General features: G+C 46.1%; 1 protein-coding gene across 5 annotated transcripts in view; it reads right to left on the bottom strand.

Moving 5' to 3' along the window:
• STAT3 (signal transducer and activator of transcription 3) overlaps positions 1-12,038 on the bottom strand; it is a 74,132-nt gene that overhangs the window by 18,622 nt on the left and 43,472 nt on the right. For 4 of the 5 annotated variants that reach the window (XM_047706673.1, XM_047706672.1, XM_047706674.1 and 1 more), the window contains exons 3-8: positions 11,817-11,961; positions 10,729-10,827; positions 4,301-4,396; positions 4,031-4,112; positions 3,740-3,834; positions 3,407-3,558 (exon numbers count right to left, since the gene is read on the bottom strand). In XM_047706673.1, coding sequence (XP_047562629.1) covers positions 3,407-3,558; positions 3,740-3,834; positions 4,031-4,112; positions 4,301-4,396; positions 10,729-10,827; positions 11,817-11,961 — 669 coding nt within the window. Of the gene's footprint in view, positions 1-3,406; positions 3,559-3,739; positions 3,835-4,030; positions 4,113-4,300; positions 4,397-10,728; positions 10,828-11,816; positions 11,962-12,038 lie in introns of those variants that run through there. The other variant, XM_047706675.1, reaches the window with a different exon arrangement.

Below are 12,038 nucleotides of genomic sequence, written 5' to 3'. Positions count from 1 at the left end.
CCTCTCTCTCTCTCTCTCTGCCTGCCTCTCCGTCTACTTGTGATCTCTCTCTGTCAAATAAATAAATAAAATCTTAAAAAAAAACAAAACAAAACAGTCCCTTCCTAAAATTTAACATTTCAAAGAGAGAGCTAGGCACAGAGGAAGAAGTGTTAAAATTTATCCCCCAAAGAAGGGGCACCTGGGTGGCTCAGTTGTTAAGTATCTGCCCTTGGCTCAGGTCATGATCCCAGGGTCCTAGGACAAAATCCTGCATTAGGCTCCCTACTCAGCTGGGAGCTTTCTCCAACATCGCCCTCTGACCCTCCCCCCCTCATGCTCTCCTCATACTTTCTTGTTCTAATAAATAAAATCTTAAAAAAAAAAAACAAAAAAAAAAACCTTATACTCCCAAGAAGCATGAAGAAGTGACAAGCATTCGAACAAGCATTTGAATTATGAAGAACATGAAATATAAAACGTGGCATTGCTGTCTTCATCCTAACCTGTCCTTGTACCAAAATGTAGGACAGGGGAAATGCAATTAGACAGCCCAAGAAGATGGGTTTGAGCTAGCTCTGCCACTATCTGTGCAACCCTGGCCATGTCCCTTCACCATCGCGGGTCTTCATGACCCCATGCATGACAGAAGGAGTTGAAGCGCATGATTAATAAAGACTAGAAGACCTCAGAGAGAAGATGTAGATGTGCTGGGGGTGGGGGTAGCGGGGGCAGGTAGGAACAGGACAGCTGCTGGAATTTCTGGGCTCCCTGACTCTCTTCTGGCACTTACATTCTCCCATTCCCAGAACTTAAGATTTTTGGTTCCCTGATCAGAAAGCACTTAAGGTGGCCTGGGTGGCTCAGTCAGTTAAGCATCTACCTTGGGCTCGGTCCTGATCTCAGGGTCCTGGGATCAAGTCCTGCACTGCGCTCCCTGCTGAGCAGGGGGTCTGTTTCTCCCTCTCCCTCTGCCCTTCCCCCCGTCTCCCTCTTTGTCTCTCACAAATAAATAAAATCTTTAAAAAAAAAAAATGTGGTATGCCTGCGTGGCTCAGTCAGTTAAACATGTGCCTTCAGCTCGGGTCATGATTCCAGGAACCTGGAACTGAGTCCCATGTCAAGGTCTCTGCTCAGAGGGGAATCCGCTTCTCCCTCTGTCTCTCCCCAGTTTGTGCTCTCTCTCATCCTCTCTCTCTCAAATGAGTAAATAAAAATCTCTTAAAAAAATAAAATGTATTTTTTAAAAAGCACTTAAAACTGCTTTCAGTGAATTAATAAAATTCAAGGTTACTGAGGATATGAACAAGCAGGCTTTCTCATGTAGGGCTGTCCTAAATTTCCAGTTTCATGCTCTACACCTGCTGGGTGTCCTTTTAGGTCAAGTTTCTCATGGTTTAAGCTGGCGCATTATGGGCACTGCTGGGCCTTGCACATCAAGGATGCTCACTAAGGACATGCTGCATGAACAACAGGGAAAGAGCAGATAAAGAATGATTCCACTGATGTGAAAATGTAGAAATGACTACCATATTTTCTTTTCAGATTTTTTAAAAAAGATTTTGTTTATTTATTTGACAGAGATCACAAGTAGGTGGAGAGGCAGGCAGGTGGTGGGAAGCAGGCTCCCTGCTGAGCAGAGAGCCAGATGCAGGGCTCAAACCCAGGACCCTGAGATCATGACCTGAGCCGAAGGCAAAGGCTTTAACCCACTGAGCCACCCAGGCACCCCATCTTTTCAGATTTAATTAATGTATTATTTGAGAGAGAGAGCACGCATGCACTGGGATGGGGGAGCAGAGGGAGAGGGACAAGCAGACTCAGCACCAAGTGCACAGCTCGACACGGGGCTTGATATCATGACCCTGAGATCAGGACCTGAGCCAAAATCAAGAGTTGGATACTTAACTGACTGAGCCACCCAGGCGCCCCTAGAGATGACTATCTTTATGTCCATAGGTACAATAACATATGGATGGCAAGGGGGATGGCCACCAAAATTCCATGTGTAGGGACCTCTGAATGATTGTTTGGGTTTTGGGGGAAGATTTTATTTATTTATTTATTTGACAGGCAGAGATCACAAGTAGCCAGAGGCAGGCAGGCAGGGACAGAAGTGGAGGAAGCAGGCTCCCTGCTGAGCAGAGAGCCCGATTCGGGGCTCAATCCCAGGACCCTGGGATCATGACCTGAGCTGAAGGCAGAGGCTTTAATCCACTGAGCCACCCAGGTACCCCTGAATGATGGGTTTTTAAAAGACTTTTCTTCTCTTTATTAATTTTCTGTGTATCAACTTTTTTCCCTTATAAAAAGCATGCATCACTTTAAGATTATTAGAATAACTAAAATTCAAACTTTGGTCTGTGCTACATAGTTAAAACCAAAAGCTTTATTTAAATTATTAAATAAAAAAATTTTTTTTAAAGATTTTATTTATTTATTTGACAGAGAGAGATCACAAGTAGACGGAGAGGAAGGCAGAGAGAGAGAGGGAAGCAGGCTTCTTGCTGAGCAGAGAGCCCGATGTGGGACTCGATCCCAGGACCCTGAGATCATGACCCGAGCCGAAGGCAGCGGCTTAACCCACTGAGCCACCCAGGCGCCCCTTAAATTATTAAATAAAACAGAGGCGCCTGGGTGGCTCAGTCAGCTGGGTGTCTGGCTCTTGGTTTCAGCTCAGGTCGTGACCTTTCAGGCATGGGGTTCTACACTCAGCACAGAGTTGGCTTCGGATTCTCTCTTTCCCTCTCCCTCCTCCTCTGCCCTTCCTTCCATGTGCATGCTCTCTCTCTCTCAAATAAATAAAAACATATTTAAGACATTGCAACATAAACAAAATTTTATTAAAAAATTGTCCAGGGGCGCCTGGGTGGCTCAGTCATTAAGCGTCTGCCTTCAGCTCAGGTCACAATCCCAGCATCCTGGGATGGAGCCCCATATTGGGTTTCCTGCTCCACAGGAAACCTGCTTCTCCCTCTCCCGTTTCCCCTGCTTGTATTCCCTCTCTCACTGTCTCTGTCAAATAAATAAAATCTTTAAAAAGAAATTGTCCAAATAAAGTAAAACTTTTTAGATTTTAACTCTCAGACTTAACTATTTTTTTTTAAAGATTTTATTTATTTATTTGAGATACAGTATGAGCACACACAAGCCAGGCAAGGGGTAGATGGAGAGGGAGATGGAGCAGCAGACCACCCCCAACGGGGCAGGGAGCCCAATGCGGGGCTTCATCCCAGGACCCTGGATCAAGACCTGAGCCAAAGGCAGACGCTTAACCAACTGAGCCACCAAGGTGCCCCTAGGCTTAATCTGAGTCCATCCAAGTCTGCACCTGTGAGATGCAGTCCACTCCTGAGTCTGCAGTTAGGACCATAATTTTAGAACAGCGTTCTGGAAAAGAAGGAAACACTCCTCTGTCATCTTTTACCAGTTTTCGAGGCGATCTAAGCAGATGTTGGGAGGGCCTCCAATGCACGCAATCTGTTGCCGCCTCTTCCAGTCAGCCAGCTCTTCGTCCGTGAGAGTTTTCTGCACATACTCCATCGCGGACAACAGCCCCGCCAACTCACTCACGATGTTCTGGTTGGAAACCCAAACAAAGTCAGGAAACATTTCCTCAGACCGTCTCTAACCACATTCTTTAGTCAATTCCAGAGAAGGAACTCATTAGAAACCAGGCAAGTTCTGCCAGGAAGTGCCGTGACTGCCCAGGTCGGGCGGGGGGATGGTGCAGGCAGGAAAGGTTGGTCTGAGCTCTTACCCGTCGCATCTGGTCCAGCGCCGTGAGCATCTGCTCCAGTTGCTGCATCTTCTGCCTGGTCACTGACTGGTTGTTTCCATTCAGATCCTGCATGTCTGCGGATGAAGGAAAACCCCCTTGATTCGATGGAATACTTGTGTCCTTAACCCTCCCGGAAGCACCAGAGGCCCTCTGTGCACCACCTCCACCCCGGCCACCAAGTCTGAGCAGGCGCTGGATACACGAGTCCCAGGACTCAGGTAACAGACACACTTTCTCCAGCAGATTTTAATGTCTCTAACTGTCACTTGCCTCCTTGACTCTTGAGGGTTTTGTAGTTGAAATCAAAGTCATCCTGGAGATTCTCGACCACTTTCATTTTCTGTTCTAGATCCTGTTTAAAACCAACACACAAAACACACCAAAACAAAACAAAAAGGGAGAAGTGAACAAGAGTTTCCTGGGAAGAGGGAAAGGAAAGTTTCTGAGAATTAAAATGAAGCCAAAACCTCAAACAAGACACACGCAGGACCCACAGGCAATGTCCCCCAGGAAAGGCTTCCTGCCCACGACTTGCTTCACCTGTACTCGCTTCCGAACATCTTGTAGGTGCTGCTCTAGCATCTGCTGCTTCTCTGTCACCACGGCGGCTGTGGGGTGGTTGGCCTGGCCCCCTTGCTGTCAGAAAAGGAGATCAACACACACATGAACACAGGAACTACGGGGATCTGTCCAGTGCCATCCTACCCACCACCCTTCCTGTTTGGCTGAGGTGCTGCTGCCACTGGGAGGGGAAGGGATACAGGCCGCAAGCTGGGCGTTGTCAGCGTGGTGCAAGGACACTCCCCCAAAGTTTGGCCCGTGTCCTTGCCTTGACCTTAGGCCAACTCTAAAGCCACTCTCTGTTGGACTAGGGGACCACACGTTGAGCTAAGACATGGTCCCTACCTTCAAAAACCTCATTCTACGTTAAGTATGTTAAAAAAAAAAATTCAGAACCAGGGTGCCTGGGTGGTTCAGTTGGTTAAGTGTCTGCCTTCAGCTCAGGTCATGAGCCCAGGGTTCTGGGATTGAGCCCCCTGTTTGGCTTCCTGCTCAGTGAGAAACCGACTTCTCCCTCTCCTGCTGCCCCTCGCCTTGGCTCGTGCTCTCACGTGCTGTCTCATGTTCCCACGTGCTCTCTCTCGAATGAATTAAAAAAAACTTAAAAAAAAAATTCAGAACAATTATGACAGTAGATCTAGGATGCCCATTTAGTGTAGGTGGTATCGGACACATTTTGGTGGCGTAATAAAAAACCACCGTCCAGGGGCACCTGGGTGGCTCAGTGGGTTAAAGCCTCTGCCTTCGGCTCGGGTCATGATCCCAGGCTCCAGGGATCAAGCCCCGCATACGGCTCTCTGCTCAGCGGGGAGCCTGCTTCCCTCTCTCTCTCTGCTTGGCTCTCTGCCTACTTGTGATCTCTGTCTGACTTGTGATCTCTGTCTGTGAAAGGGATAAATAAAATCTTAAAAACAAAACAAAACAAAACAAAAAACAAAAAACCACCATCCCAGAGGAGAAATGCGTTATTAAGAGAGAATACCTCACTGGATGTACCCTGAAAAGGTCAAATAGCACATGAAACGTGAACATGGTACATTTCGTCAAAGTAATAGGATATCTGGGGCACGTGGCTGCCTTAGGTGGAGGACTTATGTGACTCTTGACCTCAGGGTCATGGTTTCGAGCCCCACGCTGGGTACAGAGATTACTTAAAATGAGTAAATCAATAAAAACTTTTTTAAAGAAGGAGTAAGATACCTGATCCCAAAAAGACCAATAAGGGTGCCTGGGTGGCTCAGTCCGTTAAGCAACCATCTCTTGATTTCAGCTCAGGTCATGATCTCGGGGTCGTGGGATTGAGCCCCATGTTAGGGTCTATTCTCAATGGGGAATGTGCTAGAGATTCTTTCCCTCTCTCTCTGTCCCCCCCCTTGCTTAAGTGCTTGCTCTCTCTTGCTCTCAAATAAATATTTTTTATTTTTTAAAGATTTTACTTATTTATTTGAGGGCAAGAGAGAGAACACAAGCAGGGAGGAGGGGCAGAAAGAGAAGGAGAAGCAGACTTCCCGCTGAACAAGGAGTCTGACATGGGGCTCGATCCCAGGACCCTGGGATCATGACCAGGGCCAAACGCAACACTTAACCAAATGAGCTGCCCAAATGTCCCTAAATAAATCTTAAAAGAAAAAAAAAAAAAAGCTGCCGTGATCAAGACAGTACATATTGGTACGGGACTGAGGAAAGACATCATAGTCCCAGTTTTCCAAATTAGAAAATCTCCATCTCAAAGACAGATTTCGCACTGAATCACCAAATCCTCCTGGCTCTGGGCTCCATAATCTCACAAACAGATCTCTAGTTCCACTGGCCCAGCTCAAGCTCCAACTACTGATCTCTTTGCCTCTAGTCTCTCATTTCCAATCTGTCCTCTATACTGCTACCAGGCGTCTCCAAAGTAGACCCAAACATGCCAGTCCTACAGGGACCCACTCTCTCCCTTTCCAACAGTCCCCATCCAAGCCCACAAAACACCAACTTCCCTGAGTTCAAGGAAGGCAACCATCACCCCTATTTATTCTCTTCACAGTGGGAGTGACTCATCTGATTGGGGAGATTAGGAGAAAGACTGCACGCACAGATCTTCGAAGAGCCCAGCACTTTAGCTGGTGCCTCTCTCTTCCACCTCTGCCTTCCTGCGGCACACACAAGGCAGGAGCAAGGGATTGGTTTCTAGAAGCCGTTCTAGGGGCCTCTCATTCTGTGTTCGGTGGGTCCATAAGGATGGCTGGGGATATATTGTCCTGCAAACCACAGCCCAGATCTAACACAGGGGCAGGCATCAGAAATCCCCAATGGTTACCTGCCCAAACCACATTTTCCAGTCTTGTTTATCAACAATACAGCTGACAGTTTACTGTTTTGGACTGCCATGTCTATTTCTAAATTGGTACTGCACTTAAAGGGAAACAGATATGGTTCATTGCCATGCACAGAAGCCCACCTCCAAGACGAGTGTAAAACCTACCAGCTCCCTCTGCTTCCAGGTACAGATACACATCTCCACGCAGCACATACCAACGCAACCTGATGACAAGGGAAGCCGACCCTGTGTTTCAGTCACCCCAAACTACCCACTGTTCCCCACACACAGCATGCTCCCCACACACCACTAGCTCAGACTGGCATGCGCTTCCGCCCAAGGACACCCGAACTCCTTCACCTTCAAACTCAGTGCAACTGTCTGCTCTCCTTTAAAGCCTTATTCAAGGGGCGCCTGGGTGGCTCAGTGGTTAGGCCGCTGCCTTCGGCTCAGGTCGTGATCTCAGGGTCCTGGGATCGAGCCCCGCATCGTGCTCTCTGCTCTGTGGGGAGCCTGCTTCCTCCCCTCTCTCGGCCTGCCTCTCTGCCTGCTTGTGATCTCTCTCTCTCTCTCTCTCTGTCAAATAAATAAAATCTTTAAAAAAAAAATTAAAAAAAATAAAACCTTATTCAATTTCTGTAGGCAAAATTACTCACATTTTCCTCTATGTTTCTCTTGCTTTGAGTGTTTGTATACCTATCATCCCAACTAGACTGAGAGCCCTGCTTGGAAGGGCTCACATCTACTCGTCTTCCTAGCTCCTGGTGCTCTACCCATAAAAGACACTTAAGAACATGCCAGATGATGTAAAAAGAGAAAATAACAGGAAGGCCTGCATTAAGACATCAAGTATCCAATTTGTAGTTCTAGATCAAGGGTGGCAAACTTTCCCTTATAAAGGCTGTGGTACGTATTTTTGGCTTTCTGGGTCATCCAGTCTCTGCTGTAAAGACTCAGCTCTGTCCCCACAGCACGAAAGCAACCAGAGACAACGTGTTTATAAATGGGTGTGGCTGTGTTCACCAAAATTTCATTTATAAAAACAGGCATGGCAGGTTGGACTGAGGCCACGGGCACTGTTTGCCAACCCTGGATCTGTAAGATTGGGAACATCCGCAGGGAACCCACTGTTCCCTTGCCTTTTGTGATAAATTTGGAAGCCTCTACCCAAATTGGCTTAAATTTTTTATTTTTATCTTATGGGACAGGATGAACACATAAAGGTTCTTCAGAACAGAGAACTCCAGTGATACAAGGGAGAGTACCTCTTTGCAAACTGGACTGTCTCTGGTGTCTCAAACAATGAGTGTTATCAGTTCCCCCTCATGCACATCTGAGCACATCAGTGCTCTGCTCTGGGTTCCTCAGTGGGTTCTCATTTCTTACAGTAGTGGTGACCGCAACGATGATGACCATGACTGTGACAGCAATAGCGGAGAGCAGTTCATGTTTACTTTGCATGTATGTGTCAGGCTCTAAGCACTTACAGGCACGAGTTAATGTAATTCTATGAAGTGAAGTAGGATGACCATTCCTGTGGAGGCACATTCCCACAGCCTGAGGTTACCCAGCAAGGGGCAGAGCTACATGGCTCAAACCCAGGCAGCCTGGCCCTTGAACCCTTGTGATAAACTGCTCTTCCAAAGCCCAGCTGCTGGGCATGACTGACTAAAGAGATGTTCACAATATGGCCCTTAACCTTTCCTTATCCAACCAGATGCGGAATTTTCCACAGCTCCTCCCAACAATACACGCGTTCATGTTTCCCTGTCTGCACACAATCTTCTCTCTGCCTGGAGTGCTCTCTCCTCATCAGCTTGGTGTACTTGTCATCAGCCTTAAGTCTTGGCTCAAACCCAATCTCTCTCTCTCTCTGTGATACCTTCCCCAACTCCCTCAGTTTGACTTAGATGTCCTTTTTTGTCTGTTCCTCCTACATTTTTGTCTTGTAAGAGAAAAAACTGTACACTTCTGTTCATAGCAGCATTATTCACAATAGCCAAAAGGCGGATGCCATCCAAGTGTCCCTCAACAGATGAAATGTGTAAACAAAATGTGGTCTATATACAGCGGAACATCATTCAGCTTCTGAAAGACAGCAAATTCTGAGATGTGTTACAAGGATGAACAGTAAGGCATTATGGTAAGGAAAGTGACCCAGGCACAAAAATACAGGGTAGGAGTCCACTTCTATGAGGTCCCAAATTCACAGAGACAGAAAGGAAAGTGGTGGTTGCCAGGGGCTGCGGTGAGATGGGAACGAAGAACTGTTGTTTCATGGGTCTAGATTTTAGTTTTGTAAGATGAAAAGAGTTCTGGAGATGGCTGCACAACGATGTAACTGAACTCCAACACTATTAAGTGTACACTTGAAAATATATCAGAGGAGGCCTTGGGTGGTTCGGTCGGTTTAGCATCGGCCTTTGGGTCAGGTCATGATCCCAGGGTCCTGGGATTGAGCCCTGCATCAGGCTCCCTGCTCAGCAGGGAGTCTGCTTCTTATCTCCCTCTGCCACTCCCTCCCCCAACGTTCTCTCTCTCAAATAAATAAATAAAATCTTTAAAAAAAAAAAAGATTCAGATTGTAAGTTTCATGTTGTGTGTATTTTAGCACAAATTGTTTTTTAAAGAAGTGGGGCCAGGGGTGCCTGTCTGGCTCAGTCATTGTCTGACTTTGACCCAGGTGGAACCCAGGGTCCTGGGATCAAGCCCCACATCCAGCTCCCTGCTCAGTGGGAAGCCTGCTTCTCCCTCTTCAGCTCCCCCTGCTTGTGTTCCCTCTCTCACTATCTCTCTCTCTGTCAAATAAATAAATAAAATCTTTAGAAGTAAATAAATAGTAAAACATGGGGTCAGGGAAGAAAAAAAAGTCTCTGATTATAGTAAAGAAAATAAAACCCCCTCAGAGAAAGTAAAAAAAAGCCTCCTATAACCAACCACTGTGATGAGTCAATATATAACCTTCCAGTCATTTTATCATATATATCAATTATACATGCATACTATATACAAGTGTTTTTACTATTATGAATCAGATCTTTTCTTTCCTGACATTTTCTAACAGGTTATTGTTGCTATTACATTACTACATAGGATTCTTAAAATACTTACCTTGAATGCAGTCATCTTTCTAAACTCTTGTTAATAATGCCAATGGCTTTTTTTTTTAAATTATTTCTCTTGGATCTTACAGGAAGACCTATCTATCTATAAATAATGACAATTTTGTCTCCAGCTTTCCAACATTCTTTCATAATGTAATATTAAATGAAAAAGGCAAGATACAGAGAAGTAAACTCATTTAAATATAGTGTGCGTGTGTGTTTATTTTCTGTAGTTTATATGAGCCTGGAGAAAGGTACTGAAGGATATATACCAGACTATTCACACTGGTCTCCTGGGAAGAGATAATAAAGAGAAGGAGGGACATTTCAGATTTTTGTAAAACTTTCTTCCTTAGGGTGCCTGGGTGGCTCAGTTGGTTGAGCAGCTACCTTCCGCTCAGGTCCTTGAGCCCTGGGATCGAGTCCCGTGTCCAGTTCCTGGCTCCATGGGAAGTCTGCTTCTCCCTCCAAGCTCCCCTCTCATGCTTTCTCACTCATCTCTCTCTCTCTCAAATAAATAAATAAAATCTTAAAAAAAACCCAACTTTCTTCCTTATACTATTGTGTCAAATTTTAATTTTTTTAAAAAAGACCATGCATTATGTACTCAAGAAAAAAAAAAACTTCTTTTCATTGTTTGTAAGAAAAACCCCACATGGGGCCCCTGGGTGGCTCAGTTGGTTAAGCCTCTGCCTTCAACTCAGGTCATGATCCCAGTGTCCTGGGATCAAGCCCCGCATCGGGCTCTCTGCTCAGCGGAGAGCCTGTTTCCCCCCTCTCTGCCTGTCTCTCTGCCTACTTATGATCTCGGTCTGTCAAATACATAAATAAAATGTTTAATAAAAAAAAAGAAAGAAAAGAAAAAAAAGAAAAACCCCACGCATCCACTTTTCCCACGGAGGTTGCTGCACACTTTTATGACTGTGTAAGAGGGAGCCCATCTCTGCACACAAGAAGGGAAGCGCGTCTTCAAGGGTGCTTTGTTTCTTCCCATGTCTCACCTGGGCTGCAGTGGCTGCAGTCTGGAGCAGGCGGGACTCTTCCCACAGGCACCGGGCCACGATTCGGGCAATCTCCATTGGCTTCTCCAGATATCTGCTCTATAAGAGGGAGAGAAAGAATGAAAAGTAGCAGTAGACCAAGGAGCTGTGGACCCAGAATACTACACCTACTACATGAAACAATAAAATGAGGGCCTCAGAGCCTGGTTGCCACCAGTGGGAGATGAAGGGGAGAACAGAAAAAAGACCGTCACAGTGAGCTGTCCTTCTGTGACAGAGGGCATACTGAGTCTTTGGACAATATGTTATCTTGGTGTCCTATGGAGGTGACAGACCTTGTCCAAGAGTATCTGATTACAGTCAAACATTTAACATTTAAAAATAAATCATCTGGGCTGTCTGGGTGGCTGAGTCAGTGGGGCGTCTGACTCTTGATTTCGGCTCAGGTCATGATCTCAGGGTCATGATACCAGTGCTGGAGTGGGGCTCGCCCCGGGTGTGGAGCCTGCTTAAGATTCTTCCTCCCTCCTTCTGCTCCTTCCACCCCTTCCTCTCTTCAAAAAAAAAAAAAGTCATTTTCCTATGAAACTACTAGTTCTGATCATGTCATTAAGATATACTAATAGAAGATGGGGCGCCTGGGTGGCTCAGTGGGTTAAGCCGCTGCCTTCGGCTCAGGTCATGATCTCGGAGTCCCGGGATCGAGCCCCGCATCGAGCCCCGCATCGAGCCCCGCATTGGGCTCTCTGCTCAGCGAGGAGCCTGCTTCCTCCTCTCTCTCTGCCTGCCTCTCTGCCTGCTTGTGATCTCTCTGTCAAATAAATCTTTAAAAAAAAAAAAAATTTAGTCTTAAAGATATACTAATAGAAGATGATTAATGTAACAATTATGTCTCCAGCGGACAAAAAAAGGGTATCTCAGATAATGATGCCCAAGGGTGGGTATACAGAGGTTTGAGGAAGGGCTAGTAATTTCTCCTTTGATTTAAAGTACAAGATAGGATCTCATTACCTAGGCAAATGAAGAAAGAAATACTTCCTGGACAGAAAGCTAACAGCCTACTCCGCAGGGTCAGTTTCGCATCCCACCTGGAGGAACTGCTTAATTCTCCGCAGATTGTGCTGATAGAGAACATTTGACTCCTGCAGGAAACGGCTGTATTGCTGGTCAATCTCACCCAGGAGATTATGAAACACCAAAGTCGCATGTGATTCCTTGCTGGCCGCATATGCCCTAAGAAAAGGAAGAAGGATACAGTACGATTCTGAAACCGACACACACCCGCGCGCGCGCACACACACACACACACA

This window comes from Lutra lutra, chromosome 16 (genome assembly GCF_902655055.1).
Source record: "Lutra lutra chromosome 16, mLutLut1.2, whole genome shotgun sequence".
NCBI classification, from domain to species: domain Eukaryota; kingdom Metazoa; phylum Chordata; class Mammalia; order Carnivora; family Mustelidae; genus Lutra; species Lutra lutra.
Note: the sequence above shows the minus strand (reverse complement) of the source record. Positions and strands in the feature narration are given on the sequence as shown.